Source organism: Aphanomyces astaci, assembly GCF_000520075.1.
Source record: "Aphanomyces astaci strain APO3 unplaced genomic scaffold supercont1.2, whole genome shotgun sequence".
Taxonomy (NCBI): domain Eukaryota; phylum Oomycota; class Saprolegniomycetes; order Saprolegniales; family Verrucalvaceae; genus Aphanomyces; species Aphanomyces astaci.
This window is the reverse complement of record NW_009798265.1, coordinates 1525578-1544255: the sequence shown is the minus strand read 5'-3', so window position 1 is coordinate 1544255 and position 18678 is coordinate 1525578. Positions and strand designations below refer to the sequence as shown.

The 18678-nt window shown below is 53.1% G+C and overlaps 12 protein-coding genes across 15 annotated transcripts; 8 read left to right on the top strand and 4 right to left on the bottom strand.

Moving 5' to 3' along the window:
- Positions 1-7: 7 nt before the first annotated feature.
- H257_01436 (hypothetical protein) lies at positions 8-196 on the bottom strand (the record flags this gene model as incomplete). The annotated part of the gene is made up of 1 exon (XM_009824633.1): positions 8-196. The coding sequence occupies one exon, from the start codon at positions 194-196 to the stop codon at positions 8-10; it is 189 nt and encodes a 62-aa protein (XP_009822935.1).
- Positions 197-359: 163 nt separating this feature from the next.
- Positions 360-1593, top strand: H257_01435 (hypothetical protein). Its single transcript, XM_009824632.1, has 7 exons — positions 360-492; positions 539-752; positions 798-890; positions 942-1067; positions 1114-1178; positions 1244-1364; positions 1421-1593. The coding sequence occupies exons 1-7, from the start codon at positions 401-403 to the stop codon at positions 1523-1525; spliced, it is 816 nt and encodes a 271-aa protein (XP_009822934.1). The 5' UTR covers positions 360-400; the 3' UTR covers positions 1526-1593.
- On the bottom strand, positions 1581-2469 carry H257_01434 (hypothetical protein). The gene is made up of 4 exons (XM_009824631.1): positions 2382-2469; positions 2272-2331; positions 1984-2218; positions 1581-1942 (listed from the first exon to the last, which is right to left on the bottom strand). Exons 1-4 carry the CDS (start codon positions 2415-2417, stop codon positions 1632-1634), a joined length of 642 nt encoding a protein of 213 aa, XP_009822933.1. The 5' UTR covers positions 2418-2469; the 3' UTR covers positions 1581-1631.
- Positions 2470-2783: 314 nt separating this feature from the next.
- Positions 2784-3712, bottom strand: H257_01433 (hypothetical protein). The gene is made up of 2 exons (XM_009824630.1): positions 3663-3712; positions 2784-3565 (listed from the first exon to the last, which is right to left on the bottom strand). Exon 2 carries the CDS (start codon positions 3563-3565, stop codon positions 2879-2881), a length of 687 nt encoding a protein of 228 aa, XP_009822932.1. The 5' UTR covers positions 3663-3712; the 3' UTR covers positions 2784-2878.
- A 287-nt stretch (positions 3713-3999) lies between these two features.
- H257_01432 (PHD finger-like domain-containing protein 5A) lies at positions 4000-4412 on the top strand. The gene has a single exon (XM_009824629.1). It carries the CDS (start codon positions 4035-4037, stop codon positions 4365-4367), a length of 333 nt encoding a protein of 110 aa, XP_009822931.1. The 5' UTR covers positions 4000-4034; the 3' UTR covers positions 4368-4412.
- Positions 4413-4911: 499 nt separating this feature from the next.
- On the top strand, positions 4912-6056 carry H257_01431 (hypothetical protein). Its single transcript, XM_009824628.1, has 5 exons — positions 4912-5098; positions 5144-5398; positions 5453-5538; positions 5587-5689; positions 5738-6056. Exons 1-5 carry the CDS (start codon positions 4979-4981, stop codon positions 5894-5896), a joined length of 723 nt encoding a protein of 240 aa, XP_009822930.1. The 5' UTR covers positions 4912-4978; the 3' UTR covers positions 5897-6056.
- A 1133-nt stretch (positions 6057-7189) lies between these two features.
- On the top strand, positions 7190-8478 carry H257_01430 (serine/threonine protein kinase). The gene is made up of 2 exons (XM_009824627.1): positions 7190-7750; positions 7804-8478. Exons 1-2 carry the CDS (start codon positions 7208-7210, stop codon positions 8347-8349), a joined length of 1089 nt encoding a protein of 362 aa, XP_009822929.1. The 5' UTR covers positions 7190-7207; the 3' UTR covers positions 8350-8478.
- Positions 8479-8569: 91 nt separating this feature from the next.
- On the top strand, positions 8570-10830 carry H257_01429 (hypothetical protein). Its single transcript, XM_009824626.1, has 5 exons — positions 8570-9148; positions 9214-9369; positions 9432-9560; positions 9616-9879; positions 9949-10830. Exons 1-5 carry the CDS (start codon positions 8630-8632, stop codon positions 10756-10758), a joined length of 1878 nt encoding a protein of 625 aa, XP_009822928.1. The 5' UTR covers positions 8570-8629; the 3' UTR covers positions 10759-10830.
- On the bottom strand, positions 10807-13450 carry H257_01428 (hypothetical protein). Its single transcript, XM_009824625.1, has 7 exons — positions 12757-13450; positions 12279-12363; positions 12114-12212; positions 11874-12062; positions 11424-11534; positions 11259-11336; positions 10807-11200 (listed from the first exon to the last, which is right to left on the bottom strand). The coding sequence occupies exons 1-7, from the start codon at positions 13431-13433 to the stop codon at positions 10910-10912; spliced, it is 1530 nt and encodes a 509-aa protein (XP_009822927.1). The 5' UTR covers positions 13434-13450; the 3' UTR covers positions 10807-10909.
- A 649-nt stretch (positions 13451-14099) lies between these two features.
- On the top strand, positions 14100-15954 carry H257_01427 (hypothetical protein). Of its 4 annotated transcripts, XM_009824621.1 has the most exons (7): positions 14100-14184; positions 14235-14816; positions 14869-15090; positions 15142-15291; positions 15347-15397; positions 15455-15712; positions 15781-15954. In XM_009824621.1, exons 1-7 carry the CDS (start codon positions 14179-14181, stop codon positions 15880-15882), a joined length of 1371 nt encoding a protein of 456 aa, XP_009822923.1. In that variant the 5' UTR covers positions 14100-14178; the 3' UTR covers positions 15883-15954. The 4 variants fall into 4 exon arrangements, with proteins under 4 accessions (XP_009822923.1, XP_009822926.1, XP_009822924.1 ...); XM_009824624.1 differs by having other exon boundaries at positions 15347-15712; XM_009824622.1 differs by having other exon boundaries at positions 14100-14816.
- Positions 15955-16081: 127 nt separating this feature from the next.
- On the top strand, positions 16082-17238 carry H257_01426 (hypothetical protein). Its single transcript, XM_009824620.1, has one exon. It carries the CDS (start codon positions 16416-16418, stop codon positions 17085-17087), a length of 672 nt encoding a protein of 223 aa, XP_009822922.1. The 5' UTR covers positions 16082-16415; the 3' UTR covers positions 17088-17238.
- Positions 17239-17638: 400 nt separating this feature from the next.
- Positions 17639-18530, top strand: H257_01425 (hypothetical protein). The gene is made up of 3 exons (XM_009824619.1): positions 17639-18106; positions 18166-18262; positions 18325-18530. Exons 1-3 carry the CDS (start codon positions 17712-17714, stop codon positions 18454-18456), a joined length of 624 nt encoding a protein of 207 aa, XP_009822921.1. The 5' UTR covers positions 17639-17711; the 3' UTR covers positions 18457-18530.
- The last annotated feature ends 148 nt before the right edge of the window (positions 18531-18678 follow it).

Here is an 18678-nt window from a genome sequence, read left to right as displayed (position 1 = left end):
CGATGGCTTATTTGACCTTGAAGCCTTCGGCGCGCAAGCATTGTTTGTGGGCTTCAATAACGTCGGCGCAGTTCTCTTCGCCGTTGTTCAGGACGCACAAGTCACGCACGGACTTAGTATCTGGGCAGGAGCAGCAGATTCGCTTCCCCGACTTGCCAAGGATCGGCGCGGCGGCGGTAGCGGTGATGTCTGGCATGGCCACTTGGGATTTCGGGAGTGTTCGTTCAATGGAGCAAACCTTGTGCACAAAAACCATACATGGTGTCAATATTAGGTCTGATAAGTGCGAATACAGAAAGCGAACTTACCTCAACCGCACTTTACATATGGAGCGTACTTAATCGGGTTATTTTGAACCAGGGGTGGTTGCTTTACTATCGGCGGCGACGACGGCAGCAGCATGACGACGCATATGCTCAAGCTCGTACTGTGTGTCTGCATGGCACTTGTGGCTCAACTCGCGCAATCTGATCCCCGCGAGAGCGAGACCAGGTTGATCCATCTACATGGTCGAGTTGACACTGACGCTTGGGAATAGCATTGGCTTTGATGACGGCGACCTGAACACGCAGTCCCTTGTCCACACCAAGCGCGGGTACTCTTTGGACTTGGAACACTCCATTTCCATCGATGGCGCTGTGGGTGGCTTCTCTTCCCGTGGTGAAGTGGCCATCGACTTTGAGCGCGCCAGGCCCACGGTCACCTTCCCCAACAAGGTCGTTCTGAACGATGCCCAGCGCGCCGCTTTCCAAGTACAATATACCGTCGTCGACTCGTCCACTCATGGTGCTGTATAGAAATTGTCGTCACAGAATGGTTTCTACACGGTCCGAGCTCGATCCCAGCCTGGGAACCCCAAGTCCGCGTACGTCATGGCCAGTGTGCCTGTGGTACGTGCCCCTCCATCACGAAGACGTCGTAGTATTCACGTCATGTTGCAGTGCTTTTTGGTGAAAAACCGATTCCGTGAAGACTTCTCTTTCCATGTGAACGACGTCGGCCACCTCATCAGCATCGAATTCCGCACGCCGTCCATTTCCCCCGCCGAGTGCGCCAGTGTTGGCAAGGTAATCGCATCTTCATCATGTCATCGACAACTTAGCACGTTCCTAGCGCGTGATCAAAGACGCGAGCTTCTCCAGCACCGGCTCGGTCGCCGTGCCGATCGACGGCCCCGAGTACGTTCATCCCGACCCCCTTCATCTGCCCACACTCGGAACATTCCTCATGCGTTGTCCATTAGAGTTCCGCGAATCATTGCCGCTTCTACCGCCGCTAAAGTCGCGATTCCCCCCGGTGTGCAACCCGTCCGCGACGAAAACGCGCCTCCTGCCGAGGAATCCCAGAGTTTCTTCCGCAAATATGTACGGAAACGTACTAGTATGTTGAAATCTCTCATGCCAAAATGGGTTGTTTGTAGTGGTACATCATCGTGCCTGTGCTCGTGTTTCTGGTTAGCAGCGGGGGGGACGCCGCCCCTGCCGCCGCCGGGGCCGCTACCCCCGTCGCCGGTGGACGCCGATAAGGCCACATGATGCTGTCCCGAGTTCAACGATCTCAATCTAACGAACAAAAAGTGATATTGGACTGGCGTGTATGTGTGTTTTGGACGTTTATTAAGCGCGTGGTGCCTACGCTTTATTGCCAATGAAACGTTCGCTTTCTGCGTTCGAGACGTCTGTGACGTGGGGCCACTTATGGTTGGAGATGAGCTGGCCCCACACGGTGTTGTCCCCCGTAGCCACCACGACCCCAATCGCGTCGCCCTTGACCACCGCCGACGCCATGAACACCATGTTCCGACTGAGCACGCCGTTCTCCTTGTCCGTGCACTCCACGGAGCACACCCGGGGGAGCTTTTCGTTCGCCAGTGCGCTTAAATCCACCGTAAAATCTTCCGAGCATTCCAGGAGGCGGCAGTCCGCGGCCACCGTGTCCCCCGCTAGACCATGTGTCAATCACGTCGTACGGACGAGGGAGTACCTTTGAAGATGACGACGTCGCCAAAGACTAAGCTCGCAGCGTCCATGCATAGCTTCTTCCCACTTCGCATGACGTTGACTTCTTTGGGCGAGTGGTTTGTGTACAGTCGCATGCCTTCCGTGCGCATGATGCACGGAAGCAGGCAGCACACCCATGACGGGCAATTGACGGGAGGAGTCACTCTGTTGACGCCATGCAGCAGTCGTCGTGCAATGGCTTCGTCGCGCGTCAGTCCCTGGTGAAGATGTTAGACCGAGAGTGCATCGCAGTTGGGGACGCGGGCCTTACAAACGCGAGTTCGACATTGGTTTTGGCAAGAAAGTCTCTCTCCGTCATGCTTTGGATCTCCTACACAAGCACGTCACACCTTTCGCGACGTTCTTCGACAGCATACGTACCGCAGGAAGGTGAACTTGGCCCACGAGTGCTTCCATGTTGTCCCCTTGATCAAATCGGATAGCCAGCGTCGTCGTCGTTGACGATGAAATAACCAAAATAGATCCGAAACTTTCATCCGGATAATGCATTACGAATCAAACTCGATTCGACTGTTGTGGAAAGGCTGTACCGGTCAATCATGCGATGGCTTCATGCATCGTAGGACAAAGCGGCAGCGACGATGCTTCATAATGGTCAGCCCTACTTTGCTCCCCATACATGAACCGCATGGTTAGCTCGGACGCGAAGGTGATGAGGTTCAAGTCTAGTCCCTCAGCTATGTATACCTAACGGGAGAATGATCTCTACACCTGTGTGCGTGTACCTCGCTTTATGATCAAGCGTTAACCACAGCACGACGACCATGTATAAGCAAAATCACACTATGAATTACAAGTGAAAGCTAGCTACTATATAGACACTACTAGGACGCGCACGAAGTTCGCTTGGGGTGCGTTTACACGTCGGTGGTGGCGTACGCTTCGTCGTACGTGCCGAGTTGGTCAAAGCCGTATTGGGCGTTGTACTGTTGCTGGTGGGCTTCTTGGTAGTCTCGCTCGGGCTTGGCATTGTTCCATTCCTCCATTTCGCGCTTGTAACGCGCGCGATCGACCAATTCCTTCTCCACAAAAGGCGCCTTTTGGGCCTTCGTGGCCTTGCCCCATGCTTCACCCAACTGCTTCGAGATCTCCGTGTTCTTCATCTCCTGGTGTTCGGACTTGATTCGGGGACGCATGACTTGGCTGTAAAACAGAAACGCCGACGACGCGCGCTTGGGGGCGTTCGGGTGCTTCTTCGCACGCTTGTTCGGGACTCGCAGCGGGCCGTCGTATGTGGCCATCTCTTCTTCGTAGCGCTGCTTGTCCGACTCGGCCGCCGTTTTCCACGGCGCTTTCTCGTCCTCAGACATCTTGCTCCAGGCATCAGCAATGGCGCGCATGACGTCGGTCACTTTGGCATTGGGGGCCATCGTGGACTTGATTTCTTCGCGTTTGTCCATGGAGAACAGAATGTACGGCGACTTGCCGCGCTTGGGCGCACCAGGAGCCTTCTTCTGCAGGCGGCGCTTCTTCTTGGTCACGGTCGGGATTTCGGCGCGGATGTCGCCCCACACGTTTTCGCTTCCAGATGCAGGAGAGTCCATCTAGACGACAAGGTCACAATCCGATACATGCATGACGTTGGAGCACATTTCCGCGCGTTCAAGTGTCCTCAACATCCACATATAGGGCAGGACTTACCCTTGGATTATCTATAGTATAGACTCGGGTAAAGTAAAATTTCAACTGCGCGAAAGTATGGTATAGTACCAGTCGTTTATTCTGGGTGGGGCGGCGGCAGTTTTGGAGGGTTGCCTTGGTTCGTAGTCGCATCTGATTGGTTCAAATGCCCGCCGAATCTTCCACGAGCCAATCCGACGACGCCATTCAGACCAAGCTTTCAAAATTTAAACTTGCGTGTGCTCATTGGTTCGACGGGGGTTGAATGAGGGCTTCGATTGGCGGAATTTTCAATGGAAATACCTTGAATACACTAATTCCATCCCAAAATATCGACGGTGGCCTGATTTAGTGTGACCAACCTTCCATCCACAGAAAGAACGAACTCGAACCATGGCGAAGCATCACCCCGATTTGATCATGTGCCGCAAGCAACCAGGCATTGCCATCGGACGTCTATGTGAGAAGGATGATGGGAAATGCGTGATCTGCGACTCGTACGTGAAGCCACAGACGTTGGTCCGCGTGTGCGACGAATGCAACTACGGCACGTTCCAAGGCCGGTGTGTGATCTGCGGCGGTCCTGGGATTTCAGACGCATACTATTGTCGAGAATGTACACAACTGGAGAAAGATCGCGATGGCTGCCCCAAGATTGTGAACGTCGGAAGCTCCAAAACAGATCTCTTCTATGAAAGGAAGAAGTATGGGTTCAAAAAGCGATAGGTATAGCCTTGTATAACTCTGAATTAGTTTGCAAGCATGATGTGATCGATGGATTGAAAGAAGTCCTCCGCATGGACCGAGTGCACTCGATGTCAGTGATGGTTTCGCAGCTGCATCACGTACACTACACTCCTTGGATGGCCGTTGCCTTCGATACAGCTTTCAAGTTGCATCTAGCTAAAAACGCTTTCCGATACTGTATATCAAGACGTGCATTACGTTGCCGAGCTTCCCGTACTATTCGAGTGCATCCTGTGGTTGCGACCTTTCGAGCTACGGTATCAACCCAAGCGCACCGGTTGAGTTTTGTACGAGCAAGAAGAAGAGCATGTCCGCGGGGACAAGATGTCATTATCGCACTTCCGCGGAGGACACTATGCATTTTCATGTGCCGCGAAGGACACGGTCGGGCTGGGGCGCAAAGTAGGTTTGCGCTACGAGCGGCCATGACGTTGCTTTGGTTGTCTGCGTACCTTTCATGGTCTTCGTCCCTACAACTTGTGCCCTTTAATATCATTCGGATAAAGATTGAAAATTATCCGGCTCAAGTTTCCACCAACCAACTATCGTGGAAAGCGGCGCAAGAAGCAGTTCCGAAACCTCGACGCATCATGGGACGACCTACGGCAGGAACAATCCTTCGCATGAAGAAGACTGACGTGAAGCCAAAGAAGAAGACACCGTCGCTCAAGAACAAGATCCGCAACCTCGAGCGCTTCCTCAAAAAGGATGTAAGTTCCATCGAATTTTCATTCGAAGCTGATGGGATGTGCTAGACGTTGCCAGAAGACATGCGTCTCGCGAAGGAAGAAGAGCTCAAGGAATTGCAGCGTCAGACTGAAGGCAAGCAGGAAGAGGACAAGAGCCGCGAAATCACACTCAAGTACAAGAAAGTGCGCTTCTTTGACCGACGACGTTTGATGCGATCGCTCAAGAAGCTCAAGCGCCAACTGGATGCGGTCGCCTCGAACGAAGCCGACAACACTTCCGAGATCGAGAAGGAATTCCAGCAAGCGAAGGAAGACATGATGGTATGGAGATTCCATCGTCCATGCACGCGTACTTTCTAACGACCATGCTTGTAGTATGTGTACTACTACCCCAAGGGCGAGCGGTACATCAACTTGTTTCCCGAAGCCAAGAAACCCCACTCGAATGAAGATTTGGCAAGGTACGTAGCCGAATAGCGCAATGGATGATGCCTGACGTGGACGAGTAGACAGACGACGTTGAAGAAGGCGGCGCTCAAGGCGTTCAAGAAGGACGCGGACCACACTGCATTTGACCAATATTGCTTCAACGACGACGACGCACCCGTGGACGTACGTACCTATCGGTGTAGATGCAAGCATCCTCATATGCCCACGTAGGACACCAAGAAAGTCGAGAAGAAGCGAAAGGTGGGCAAAGATGGCAAACCCAAGCGAAAGGAAAAGCGACGGAAGTCAAACACAGAACGTGTCAACGTCGTCGCAGACATGGACGACGCTGTCGCAGGCGCAGGCGGCGAAGACGATTTCTTTTTGTAAACGAATACTTCAAAGTAGTACAGTTACGACACATGTTGAACAACGGGAACGACGACGACTGGCGTGATCCCGCTTGATATACGTCAGATGGGAGTTCTCGGCTTCCATGAGCAGAACTGTAGTGGATGGCTGGCATGTTCGACTACTCGGAGTATTGTACATGATTCATTGCGAGTAGTTCTTGAGTCCTTGAAGTACACTGGAACGTTCTTCTAAAAGTACGATTTATATATTCGACGCTGATTGGATATTATGAAATTAATCGGAATAGTAACCCCAGCTGATGGGAGAAGTGCAATGTCCGAAAAGTCAACGAATATCCAGGCCAGTTCTACGAACCTTGGTATTTGTATTGATTATTATTCGCTGTGAGTTCGTGTTAAGTATGCAGAGACGCGCTCCTGGTACCAGGACGCCATCTTTTGCGATGAAGATATCTCTCTGAGTACTGCAAATGTATATATACATATAGTCCTCGTGTTCACAGAGCCACAGGGCACATCGTCGAGGCTGCCCATCGCTACATTCATTCATTCGTGAATGCAGGAATGTTGGAGGTGCTACTGTACTCAACAGGACAACAAACCCCCACCACTTGGCGCCTACCACCGAACTGGATCGAAAACTCATCCAGTCGTCGTAGCACAGCTAGCTACACATCGATCGATACGCTGTTAGCAAGTTACTGTTAGTACTATTGTCCTTTTACCCAAAATTTGGTTGACTTTTGTGCTGGTTCGCCAAATCTATCGATCGATTCTTTATACTGACTTTTGTATTAAATAATGGTCCAGTGTCACACTAATTTCATTCACACACTAATTCGAAATTGATTTGATCGAAGGGTGGTTTTGATTGGCTACTTGATGAGGGTTGTGGGTTTTGATTGGTCAATCGATTGTCTGTCGATTTGGTGATTCTGCTGATTTAGCAATTTCGAATCGACTTGACAATAACACGCGCACGCTTTGCCACAAACTCATCCGATGCACCCACCGTGGGTTCCTGCTTCTAGTAGAAAGGACGCAGGAAGGCCATCGTGGTCGTGCTTGAAGTGGCGCAGCTGAAGATTGCGGCTGGAGGAATTGCCTTATTTCAGTGCAGTGCGGTAATCTCAATGGCCAATCAGACGTCGCCAGGTTGAGATGTCGCCTAGCCCCGGCTTCTACGACGGACCAAATAATATTATTCGCTTGCGCCACCCCTATACATTTCCGAAGTCACACGGTTGAAGATTTAATTTTAGCCCAGCATTTGGCTGAATTAGTATTGTGCTTGTCACATGCCTCCATTTCCCATTTCGCCCGATCCATGTCGTTGACGGCGCGCTTGCCTCTCAAGGCCGTCACAGGACTTGTGCGGAAGCGGTCGACGTCACGGCCGCTTCTAGAGACCATCAAACATGCAGGACAAGAACGAAGTGCAAGGACAGATGCAGGTGCTTCACTCCTCGTCGCGGGCGGCTTTGTGTCTGTCGTGGCGATAGCGGCTTCTTTGTCAGATACATTTGTGTCTCACAGCGACGCCCTTCTGTCGAAACCGAAGTACTTCGACGACGAATACGATCTCGTGAACGCACGGTCACTCGGCCAAGGAGCGTTTGGCATGGTGATGCAATGCGTCAACAAGTCGGACCACTCAACGGCGGCCGTCAAGGTTGTCGCAGACGGGTACGACGAAGCGGAGCGAGAGAAGAACGCGCTCATGTGCGTGGAACATGCAGGGGGCCATCCCAACATCATCCAACTCACGAACTACTTTACCCACGACGGGTTCCATTACATGGTGCTCGAGTGCGTCCGCGGCGTTACGTTGTTTGACTTCGTCGCCGAGCACAAACAGTTGACGTCGCGGGTGCGTGCATTATATATCCTTGCTTCCACGAGCTTATCCGTCTGCTGCATTAGGAGGCCGTGGACGTGTTGACTCAGGTGGCCTCCGCGCTTGCGTTTTTGCACGCATACGGCATGGTTCATTGCGACCTCAAACCCGACAACATCATGGTCACCCGAGACCAATCCACGATTAGTAGTAGTATCGCCGTCAAGATCATCGACTTTGGGTCGGCGACGATCCCCCATCCAAGAGAAAGCAGCCGCATGCCCCTCAAGCGCGCGTTGACGCTGTCGTCGGCGCCGCTCTCGGGCACCAAGACGTACTGGTCGCCCGAGATGCTTCAAGGTCCGAAAGTCGACCACGTGAGGCCAAGCATGGACATGTGGTCCGTCGGATGTCTGCTCTACATCATGCTCACCGGCCGCCATCCGTTCGACCCGCGCGGATCCCTCTCGGAGGAGATGGTGCTGCACAACGTCGTCCACGCCGCCGTCGATCTGCCCTCGAATTGGCCGCCACAACTCACGGCCATCGTCGCGCAACTCCTGGACAAGGACCCGTCCACGCGCCTCACGGCCCCAGACCTCGTCGCGGCGCTGCAAGCCATGTCTTGTTAACTTAGTTGACCTATACTGCCATACTTTAATTCAATATATGACGTGGCACGTTCTCGTGTGATGTACTAGTCCACTGTACTGGTACTGTAGTGCTATAAACGTGGGAAGGGCCGTTGTTGTCGTCCAACGTTGCTGAAGTATGCCGGAGTTTGTATGCAGAACGAACCGACGACCAATGGAATCAAATCCACCAATCAACGAACGACGACGGACTCTGACGGTTTCACATTGCACCGCCAAAACGGCGCCAACTCGAACGAGTTCGTAGCTTCGGGACATCATGGATCGAATGATTCCTTTGACGGCGTCGGTCGAAGTGCTGTCGTTGCTGGCCAACAGCGTGGGGGTGGAAGACGACGAGGTGGACAACGACCTGGTGGACAACGACGTGCTCGAAGACGGCGGCCTGCCGCTGCGGCTCCACGCGGACGTCGCCCGCGGGTCCGACTCGGACGTGGAGGACGGTGAGACCGAGAAGAAGCGGTACACGGTGCAGGAGCAGCGCGACGTGATCCGCAAGATCCACGAGAGCAACCAGATCCTCAAGCAGGAACTGAGCATCGAATGGCGCGAGGCCAAGGCGATGCTTGGGGCGGAAAAGCAAGCCAAGCTCAAGCGCCTCCAGAAACAGTCGACGTCGTACTCGCACAAGATCGAGCAGGAGAAGCGCGCGATCAAGAAGCTCGAGGAGAGCGTGGCCGCGCGCCATCGCGAACTGCAGCACCTTCGCGAAGAAAATGTCCGCAACGACAAGTTGGAGAGCGCGGCCGCCGCCACCCGCCGCGTTCGCGCATTGGAAGTGCGTTCCATCATATCCCAGCATCACGATGTTTGAACAGGTTATAAAACTCTCTCTATATGTAGAATCGACTCGAGATTTCGCTGGTCAAGAAGAACGAAGTCGAGTCGATCAACAAGCACCTGCGCCAGCAAATCGACAAAGTCCGTCGGGATCGTATCGTGTTTGATGGGATTTACAAAAAGCTCGAGCGGGAAACTTACGAATATCGACATCGTTTGGTAGGCCCATGCCCATAGAGTAGTCAGTCAGTTGGCATGATTGGGGCATGAATGAACGGTAGGAAGTGGCGACGGCGGAGCTGGCCAAGGGCATTGCGGCCAAAGAGCACATGGACAAGGAAGTCCAAGACTTGCAGCTTCTCGTCGAGTCGGAGCAGGTCACGTACGAGCGCGACTTTAAGGAACTGCGGGTACGTACGTTGCATCTGGAGATACATTGAAGCCAACAAGAGCATGGTGATGTAGATGCTGATTGCCACGTCCAAGCGGGAAGCCACCGACCAGGCTCGGGCCATCGAGTTGGCGCCAGAAACAGAAGTCGTGAGCGGGCAGTTGTCGTCGGACCAGGAAAGTACCATCCATCGCTCGTCGGCGCTGTCGTCTTGGAAGATCGCGTACGACAAAGCGCTGAGCACGGCCAGCAACGCTGAAGCGCTGCGATACCAGCAAATGTTTGATACTATCTACGCCGAGACGGGCATCCCCGACGCCGACAAACTCGCGCAAGAGGTACCCCCTACCCCCCCCCCGCTAGCCTCTAACCCCCCTTCCAACCCCCCACTTGGTTGTCGAGTGTAGATCCAACGCAAAGACGAAGACAACTTTAAGAAATTCAAACACGTCGAGGGCCTGCACAAAGAAACCGACGACTTGCGCGTGGAGATTGAAAAGACGACGGCGGAGCTGGAAGCGTACAAGCTCCAGGAAGGCATCGGCACGAACGTGCTGGACAAAGCCACGTTCCGCGCGCTCTCGGCCAAGCTCGCGGCGGTGGAAGACGCCAACAAGCGCCTCGATGCCGAATTCGACGAGACCGGCGTCCGCCTCGCGCGTGTCAAGGCGACGGTCCACTCGCTCTTCACCATGCTCAATCAAAAGTCCTCCGAGAAGGGCCAGGGCGGCGCGGCGGTTCACGGCGTGTCGCTCAACGACATCACGGACGCCAACATGCTCGAGTACCTCCAGGTCGTCGAAACGTGCATCATCTCGTTGCTGCTCCACAACAACGACGGCAGCGGCGGCGCGACCCACGGCCCCCACGTCCTTGCCGAAACGTCGCCGTACGCCAACGCCAAAAAGTTTAAGCAGGCGCTGGAGCCCCCGTCGTGCCACGACTTGACAGGGTCGTCGATGGCCCTGGCTACGTCAAGGACATATGGCGCGGTAGGTCGGACGTCCGCGCGAGCGGGCACCCCCACAACCCACCGCCCCCACAACGTCGTCGTGCGTGGTGGCGGGGGGAGCGACGAGGACGAGCGCGCACTCACATACGACGAACTGAAAGAGTCGGCGCAGGCGGCATTTGCGACGGCGACCGGACACAAGACCAACCACGGAGCGACGGCGCATGTGGTGATGATGTCTACACCCTCCCCGCCAACCTCATGATGCTGTAGTTCATGCTCCAACAAAGTCAAGTGTACACAAATACGCAACTGGGTTTCATATCGTTCAACGGACTTGACTTTATATTTCCAATACAAAATCGTATATGGACGATGAAGAGCGAAAGCTAGCTCGTGATGATGTGGTGGTGACGCTAACGTTTGAAGCTGGGGGGAATCAAGTGCTCTTCGAGAGTGGCGGGCAGGTCGTGGCCGTCGCGCACTTGGTGGCACAGGTACATGGCGACGGCAAACTCCTCCGAGTCCAGGAACCCGTCCTTGTCCACGTCCGCGAGGTCCCAGATCACCTTGAGCTGGTCCTGGTTGCATCCCGTGGCCAGCAGCGGCGTCATGCACGCCATGCCGCTCGCTTCGCCCATCGAGTTGACGGTCAGCGTCCGGAAAATGGTGTCGTACTCTTCTTTGAACGGGTGCACCGCCCAGTCCTGGTCACAACAAGATGAATGTATGTATGGTGAGTGAATGTTGGTTCAATCTCGGTACCATCGTCTTGGACAAAAACGGGTTAATCGCTTCCTTCGAGTCGACGCGGGACCCGTTCTTCTTGGGCAGCGACATCATCTACAACACCCGATTCCGTCATCAAACGTTATCGCATAAAACGTCATCGCATATTAGTTGTCGTCACGATTGGATGATTGGACTTACCAATTTCGGAATGTCACGCGCCATCAACTCGTCCACGTCCTGGATCATCTTGAGGCTGAGCTTGTTGAACAGGTCAAACTTGCGATCTTCGAGCTTCTTTTGGAATTCCTCCTGTATCAATCAATAAAGTAAGTGTATTATATATCAAATCGATCAACTCTCGGTCAATATCTGTATATTGTCAAGATATTCGAAATTGCAGTGGGGTTGCTCAATCGAATGAGCAGACGAACCAAATCGACAGACAATCGATTTACGACCAATCAAAACCCAGATCACGAATCAAGTAGCCAATCAAATTATCCACTCACATTCGACCAATGCAACATCGAATTAGTGTGTGACTTTATTTAGTGTGAAAGACACTGCACGATGTTTACATACAAATTTCAGTACAAACAATCGATCGATAGAGCACAAAAGACCAAATTTTGGGTAAAAGGACAATACCAAGTTGGGAAAGTCGCCCGGCGGGAGGTTGTACTTCTTTTGCACTTCACGAAACACGGACGGCAGCGCCGCGATGAGCTCCGCCTGCTTCTTCTCCTTGCCCAGCATCATGGGCATCTGCTCCTTGAGATACCCGATCAAGTACGCGTGGACTTTGGCCAGACGGGTCCGCTTGACCAGCTCGTTCACCTGCACACACAATCGTCATCCTTCACGTCAGTCATGTTGGCATGTTCATACCTTGCGGACGGCAGAGTTGGACGGCAAGTTGCGCAGTTCGCTCATGAGGTCGTTGCGTTCCTTCTCAAACAGCGCCGCGTTCTCGGTGTACATCAACGGCTACATCGAGTTATAATAACACCCCACGAGTTATAACACGTCCAACGAGTTATAACAACATCGTACCTGGTCCCAAAACGACCCAATGAACACGCGCATGACTTCGGGCGTTTTCATGACCTTCCCCATGGACCACATCAGAGCGCCGTATCTAAAAAATATATTTATACATAGGAAAACTATATTCAAGCACAGGAAACATATATTTATAAAACATATATTTATACATATTGAACATTGTTGTATCTCTTCTAGAATATGCAAGTTATCATGCAGATATATATGGGAAGTATGTTCGGAGCGACGCCCAACAGCCGGCCGTTTCAGGGGACGTAGGGGTACACGACTGTGCCAAGTACGACACGGTCGCGGTACCTGACCCAGTGAACGCCGCCGTGTCGGTCACCGCCGAGGAAGCGATGGTTTGTTTCAGGATTCTCTGGGAGAATTCAAAACCCCTGCGCATGGATATAGCCCTTGTCGTCCTCACATAGGCTTCCCGGCCTCGTGATATGCATATATATATATACATGTACACACGTACACTCGCATGAGCTTTTGCTGGTCGATCTGGTCCGACTTGTTGAGCACGCATCGGATCTTATCGTCGTGGCCCTTGAGCACTTCAATCACGCGCTGGAATTCGTCGGAAATGTCCAGTTTGTGGGCGTCAAACAGCAACAGCACCATGTCGGCGCGCTCGGCAAACCACTTGGCCACTTGGACAAAGTCGTACCCGCGGCTGATGCGCTGCTTCTCGCCGGACAAGATACCCGGCGTGTCGATGACCGTCATGTGCTCCAGTTGCTTGCATGGCAATTGCGACGCTTCGAACTTGTTGAGGAACGACGTGCCAAACATGCTCAACCCGCCGTAGGGAAGGTCCGGCGACACGGCCAGCGCATTCCCAGGCACGATGCGCTCTTCGTCGCCGTACATGACGGCGCAGAAACGGTCCGTGGTCGGTTCCGGACCCACACGGGACCCAGGGAACTTTTCACCCAGCAAGTACTCAATGAACGACGTCTTCCCGACACTGTACTGGCCGATCATGAGGATCGTGGGCTTGGCGTCAAAGTCCGCTTCGCTCAGCAGCGGCGAGTGGAACTCTTCAAATGCAAACTTCTTCTCCAGGGGTTTGATCTTGGAGATGTACATCTTCTTGAGCCCTTCCGTGACAGCCTTGCTGCCATGCGCAATGTCGTCGGGAACTGTCGTCATGCTGACTGTGGTGAATTTGAACTGTGAACCCCCCTAGGCGTTTCGCGCAACCGGAACAATCCGGATACCCGAACGGCCAAAGGGCGTTCACTTGACGTTTGTATGGTGTGGTCTGTGTACTGTAAGAAGGTGGTAGGTGGATGCGCTCTGGTGTCGATGCACTGGCTTCGCCCACACCAACACGCACCACGTATAGGCGTACAATGCCTCTGGACCAATTACACAATGGACGAACACCTTCGCCGACGTCCAGTTAGAACCGACCTTTCCCCACATACTGCCACACGGGCAAGATCTCGGGATTGCTTATTAGCAGATCGTCAACCTGGAGACAGCCTAAACGCACTTGAAATCCGTTGAAATCCAGCATGATCCTCCATCCCTTGTGGCCATGCTTGTAGCCTCAATGAGGGTATACATGTATTACCGGTACATAGTCATGGCCTTGCTGCCATGGGCGCGATGCCGATGGTTGGAGGCTTCCGTACCGTATAGTGTATATGTATTGCCACAGGTGATATTTCACAACCAGCCGACACTCGTTTTGTTAACCCATTGCTTCATACAAATTTGAAGTATATTCAACATGTTCACAAGAAAATATCAGTTATTACAAGAAAATTATCAGTTATTACAGGAGTCGCAATCTATAGAATTATCCGGATGCGTTTGTATTAATATATGGTAATATAAAACATCCGGATAATTCTCATCCGGAAACCAGCAATTTGAAGGACGCACGGCGATGCAGGTGAGGACGGATGGAGCGACGAGCGATGGCGTTGACGGTTGCTTCCGTAGATCTCGCAGCAGGAAGTGGATCAGTGGCGATTGGATCGACGCATCCAGCAAGCCGTGGCGAGCAGCGAAGTAGCAATGAAGCGTCTTCGGCTCGTGTCGGACAAACCCTTGTGGGTGGCGACGCAGCCGCCCGTCATGTCCCGTCGCGAGTTTTGGAATCAACTGCACAGCGCGTTGCCGTCCGAGTACAAGTCTGAACGCTCACGGATAAGGACCAACAAGCACGCAGAAACGCCGAACGATCCGTTTGGTGTCCAAACGGTGAAGAGCTGCAATGCCGATTTGGCGACGCAGTTGGCGCAGACCATGAACCACCTGTCGCAGCGCAAGAAGGCGCCGTGGACGAAACGCAGCAATGCGAGCGGAAAGGCGGGTAGTGTCAAGCAAGGTGACAAGTCCGTCGGAGGTCGCGCGCACTATCGGCACATCGACCCCGACCTCGAGTCGTACCACTCGAAATGGCACGAAAAGGCCAGCCAAATCCACGCCATTGAAACGCAGCTGCAAACATACCGCGTGACGCGAGAGAGCGGCGACATCGAGCGCCAGCACGACGCTTGGGTCGCGAATCGGCAGTGGGAGGTACATGCCATTGGTTGTGGAATGCTCATCCGAGCGATGATGGCTCGTGTAGTTGTTGGTAGAGGATGTGGTGCGAGAAGAGCTCGGGGACATCATCGACGAGCTGCTGGAAGAGTCGGACGCGGGAAAGGAACTGCCCCACGACGACGACCAAGTGGTCGAGGACGCGCTGCACGGAGGTCCCATGCACGAAGTGCTGTGTCAAAAGTTCAATGTGGACGTGTCCCGAACGCTCCTACAGTGCCTCTTGCCGGCCACGTGGCTCAACGACGAGGTTCGACAGTGCCCTTTGATCATATGACGTTATCCGCTCATGCGTTGTCAGATTGTGAACTTTTGGTTTCAAATGCTCACGGAACGCGATGCAAGTGCACACGATCGACATCTCAAATCGCACTATTTCAACTCGTTCTTCTTTGCCAAAGTCAGCGAAGGCGGGTACAACTACGTCAACGTGCGGCGATGGACGCGCAAGGTACGTCCCCCAACACCCCCCCCTTTACTATTCCTGATTGCGTACTGCATTTTAGATTGACATCTTTGCCATGGACAAGATCTTTGTGCCCGTCAACATTCGCAACGTAAGCACCCCAAATTTATATCGTCTGTGACATCGTTTGGGGTGATGGATTCATCAGGTACACTGGTGCCTCGCGGTGATCTTCATGCAAGAGAAGCGCATTCAGTACTTTGACTCGATGGCGGGCACGGGGTCGCAGTGCCTCGACGTGCTGCTCAAGTACCTCCACGACGAGTCCCAGCACAAGAAGAACACGCCGTTCGATGCGACGGGGTGGGAGCTGGTCGGCACCACAGACGACACCCCCCAGCAAGACAATTCGTTCGACTGTGGAGTCTTCACGTGCATGTTTGCCGACTACCTCAGCCTCGACCGCGTACGATATATATATATATATACGCGATCGTTGAGATATATATATATTAATTATTGGAACTGTTGTAGCCGTTGACGTTTTCCCAGCGTGACATGAAGTTTTACCGACGACGCATGGTCTTGCGCATGGTGCACGGCAGCATCCCTCAAGTCGAACCCTTCGACGTGTGATGAACCTCTCGGCGTAGACAGGGCGTAACTGACGTTAACACACAAGCAACATCGTACTATTTCAGACTGCCACGTCATTGGGTCTACCTAGTTGGGTCTGGTTGCTCTGTCGACTCTATTCAACAGACTCCCAATCCTCCACATCAGTGCATTCTCTGGTGGTGTGTTCGACTTTGAACCGACTGGAAACCTCGTTGCTGCTGTACATTCGTCACAGTGGGATTATTCCTGTATTGTCAAATCGATTGATTGCATTAACCAGCACCGCGACGCCTGGCAGTAAATTACACGAACGATGGGGTCGAGGGGTGATGGCCTTTGTGGTGGCCATGACGAGACATCGTCGACGAGTGGTTCATGTGGTGGCGCCGCCCCCACTGCCACAGCGACATCCCCAGCACCAAAACGGCCGCTTGAAGAAAGAACAGCACGAGCGAACTGGTCCACACTGAGCCCCGCCGCCGCAGACTTTCGCTCTGGGCGACAAACCCAATCACCCGCAACAACACCACGATCAAGACAATCACGTTTGAATGGAGATGGCTTTGGAACGCCACCAGCGCCGCGCCCACCCCGCACGCGACGGAGAAGAAGTGGTGGACCAGCACCACGACCGAGTAGTGACGGATGCCCTCCCTTGTGAGCATGCGCTGGAGCCGCGTGGCGTCATGGAACGACCAACTGCGATGGAGATACACGCTGACGAAGGACACGACGTGGCAAGTCAATTCCACACATCCCCAGCCCAATCCGAAGGAAAACGCACTGCCAAACGTGAACGACGAGCAGCCCACCCACACAAACAACATGCGCACAACGTCGTCCAAACACGTGCACACGACGGCCCCAACGGTGCCCCATGGGTACATGGCCCCGTCCTTGAGGGTGCCGCCGCGGACCGTTTGCGCAAGCCACTCGAACATCCACTTGGAACACTCGCAGCTGCTGTATGCAACCGCGCCAATGACCACGTGCTTGGTATCAAGGATGGTCAGGTGATTTTTCTTTGGGTGGATGGCGGCGATCCCGTGGAAGAGTATGAAGTACCCAACAATAACCATAGGTTGCAAACATGCAAACACGACGTTGGTTCGCGTCTTGTATGTCAGGAGTGGAGACTCGCTCGAGCCCGTTGCCACCATGGTCACGTTGGTCGTAGGCGTGTGCGTGATGTCGGCCTTCGACGGGGTGCGGTCATCGATTAAATTGACTTCGCTACCCACAGAACTGCATTCGTTGGACGCCACTGCGTGGCTCCTTTCAAGATTAACGTCCTTCAGATCTGGCCTCACCAGCCGCAACGGCGGCAGTTGCGACGACATTTCGTCGAGGCAAGGCTGTCTGTCATATACTAGTTCTACAGTGTAGTTGTCAATTGTCTGGCAATCGATCTGATTGGCTAGAATTGTTTTCATGTAGAAGACTGTGGTTTTCAAGAGAACGGTCTTATCGCCTCGCCATTACCCAAATCACATTGCTTTAATTATCAAAAGGTATGTATTCTAAAAGGTTATTTTACGTCGATTAAGCAGCATGTCGTGCCTTCTAAATCCGGGAAATGAAAACTATTCATTTGCACAGGTTTATAGGACGGATAAGAATACAGTGAGGTTTTTCTTCGCTGTGATTGGTCACATTTGTTAGCCAAAGCGCTGAAACAATCCCCCAACGAAAGGATTTATCCGGAGGCAGGATTGCATTTTTTAAGCCGAACAATGTAAACTTGTAAATTGTATATATTTCTATACCGACGGGAGTTAGGTATCCGGATAAGTCGGCCTGACGCAACCAAGACGATTCCATTTACTGACTGCACGTGTTCTTTCATCATGGACGCTTCGAACCCTTCCGCTTCCATGCCCCTTCCCAAGGCTGATGTCCCTGCCGCGACCTCGACGTCCAAAGCGACCGCTGCGAAGAATAAGGGAGCCGAAGTTGTCGGCAAGTACCTCGACTCGATCAACAAGACTGACATCGTGCGGATCAACGGGTACCTTCGCTTCGCCAACATTGGCGTGGGTTTCATCTTCGGCCTCATGGGGCTCGTGGGCATCTTCTCTGTGAGCGGCTACGAAAGCTTCTTGGTGCAATTGTACGTGATTGTGCTCTCAGGCCTCCTCGTCCTCTTTGAGTTCCGGGAAAAGTTCCCCAAGCTTGAATCCAAGACAAAGGAGAACTTTGGGTTCATGTTCACTGGGTTTGGCCGCTCCGTGTACATCTTGCTGTACGTATTCCATCGCTCCTCCATGTAGACATCGTCGTGCTCATGTGATGCGGATTTAGGATCGCCTTGTTGTCGTTTACCCAAGGCACGTTTGGCATCATCATGGGCATTGCATTTTTCTTCTTGTCTGCGTTCAACTTCTTCATCATGTGGAACGTACGTGAACGCCTCTTTCGTTCATCGAGTCGGCAATGCTAATCATAAATCCTTCCATGTAGCACCCGCAATACCACAGTGTGATGCGCGGACCTTCCACGACCACGGCGTCCCCCGACGCCGCCAACCCTGCCGTGGAACAACGCGTTGCGGATGCCGCATATGTGCCTACTTCCGCCGGCGTTGCCGTCTAAGCACTGGTGTCCCAGGGGACAAGTGTTATTGCATGATAACGATAAATATTCCAGCTTGTGTTTTAGCAGATCAAGTGTTGCTCCATCATGCACACACATTTCTACAGAAGACGACAGAAAGCACTGTTCGTTCGCATGATGAGATTGGGCTCCAGGTAGAACATGGAGATGTGATCACTGGACGGAAGGAGACGCATATGCATACCATTAGACACCCTCCTT

Coding starts and splice junctions, on each gene's coding strand:
- H257_01435 (XM_009824632.1), top strand. CDS start 401: ATGACGACGCATATGCTCAAGCTCGTACTGTGTGTCTGCATGGCACTT. Junction 493..538: donor CCCCGCGAGAGCGAGACCAG/GTTGATCCATCT, acceptor GCTTGGGAATAG/CATTGGCTTTGATGACGGCG. Junction 753..797: donor CCCAGCGCGCCGCTTTCCAA/GTACAATATACC, acceptor GGTGCTGTATAG/AAATTGTCGTCACAGAATGG.
- H257_01434 (XM_009824631.1), bottom strand. CDS start 2,417: ATGGAAGCACTCGTGGGCCAAGTTCACCTTCCTGCG. Junction 2,332..2,381: donor GCCAAGTTCACCTTCCTGCG/GTACGTATGCTG, acceptor GTGCTTGTGTAG/GAGATCCAAAGCATGACGGA. Junction 1,943..1,983: donor CGACGTCGTCATCTTCAAAG/GTACTCCCTCGT, acceptor CACATGGTCTAG/CGGGGGACACGGTGGCCGCG.
- H257_01433 (XM_009824630.1), bottom strand. CDS start 3,565: ATGGACTCTCCTGCATCTGGAAGCGAAAACGTGTGGGGCGACATCCGC.
- H257_01432 (XM_009824629.1), top strand. CDS start 4,035: ATGGCGAAGCATCACCCCGATTTGATCATGTGCCGCAAGCAACCAGGC.
- H257_01431 (XM_009824628.1), top strand. CDS start 4,979: ATGGGACGACCTACGGCAGGAACAATCCTTCGCATGAAGAAGACTGAC. Junction 5,539..5,586: donor TCGAATGAAGATTTGGCAAG/GTACGTAGCCGA, acceptor GTGGACGAGTAG/ACAGACGACGTTGAAGAAGG. Junction 5,690..5,737: donor ACGACGACGCACCCGTGGAC/GTACGTACCTAT, acceptor ATGCCCACGTAG/GACACCAAGAAAGTCGAGAA.
- H257_01430 (XM_009824627.1), top strand. CDS start 7,208: ATGTCGTTGACGGCGCGCTTGCCTCTCAAGGCCGTCACAGGACTTGTG. Junction 7,751..7,803: donor ACAAACAGTTGACGTCGCGG/GTGCGTGCATTA, acceptor CTGCTGCATTAG/GAGGCCGTGGACGTGTTGAC.
- H257_01429 (XM_009824626.1), top strand. CDS start 8,630: ATGGATCGAATGATTCCTTTGACGGCGTCGGTCGAAGTGCTGTCGTTG. Junction 9,149..9,213: donor GCCGCGTTCGCGCATTGGAA/GTGCGTTCCATC, acceptor CTCTATATGTAG/AATCGACTCGAGATTTCGCT. Junction 9,370..9,431: donor ACGAATATCGACATCGTTTG/GTAGGCCCATGC, acceptor AATGAACGGTAG/GAAGTGGCGACGGCGGAGCT.
- H257_01428 (XM_009824625.1), bottom strand. CDS start 13,433: ATGACGACAGTTCCCGACGACATTGCGCATGGCAGCAAGGCTGTCACG. Junction 12,063..12,113: donor CCAACTCTGCCGTCCGCAAG/GTATGAACATGC, acceptor TTGTGTGTGCAG/GTGAACGAGCTGGTCAAGCG. Junction 11,535..11,873: donor CGGGCGACTTTCCCAACTTG/GTATTGTCCTTT, acceptor TGATTGATACAG/GAGGAATTCCAAAAGAAGCT.
- H257_01427 (XM_009824621.1), top strand. Junction 14,817..14,868: donor TCGCGAATCGGCAGTGGGAG/GTACATGCCATT, acceptor TGGCTCGTGTAG/TTGTTGGTAGAGGATGTGGT. Junction 15,091..15,141: donor CCACGTGGCTCAACGACGAG/GTTCGACAGTGC, acceptor ATGCGTTGTCAG/ATTGTGAACTTTTGGTTTCA.
- H257_01426 (XM_009824620.1), top strand. CDS start 16,416: ATGGAGATGGCTTTGGAACGCCACCAGCGCCGCGCCCACCCCGCACGC.
- H257_01425 (XM_009824619.1), top strand. CDS start 17,712: ATGGACGCTTCGAACCCTTCCGCTTCCATGCCCCTTCCCAAGGCTGAT. Junction 18,107..18,165: donor CGCTCCGTGTACATCTTGCT/GTACGTATTCCA, acceptor ATGCGGATTTAG/GATCGCCTTGTTGTCGTTTA. Junction 18,263..18,324: donor ACTTCTTCATCATGTGGAAC/GTACGTGAACGC, acceptor CCTTCCATGTAG/CACCCGCAATACCACAGTGT.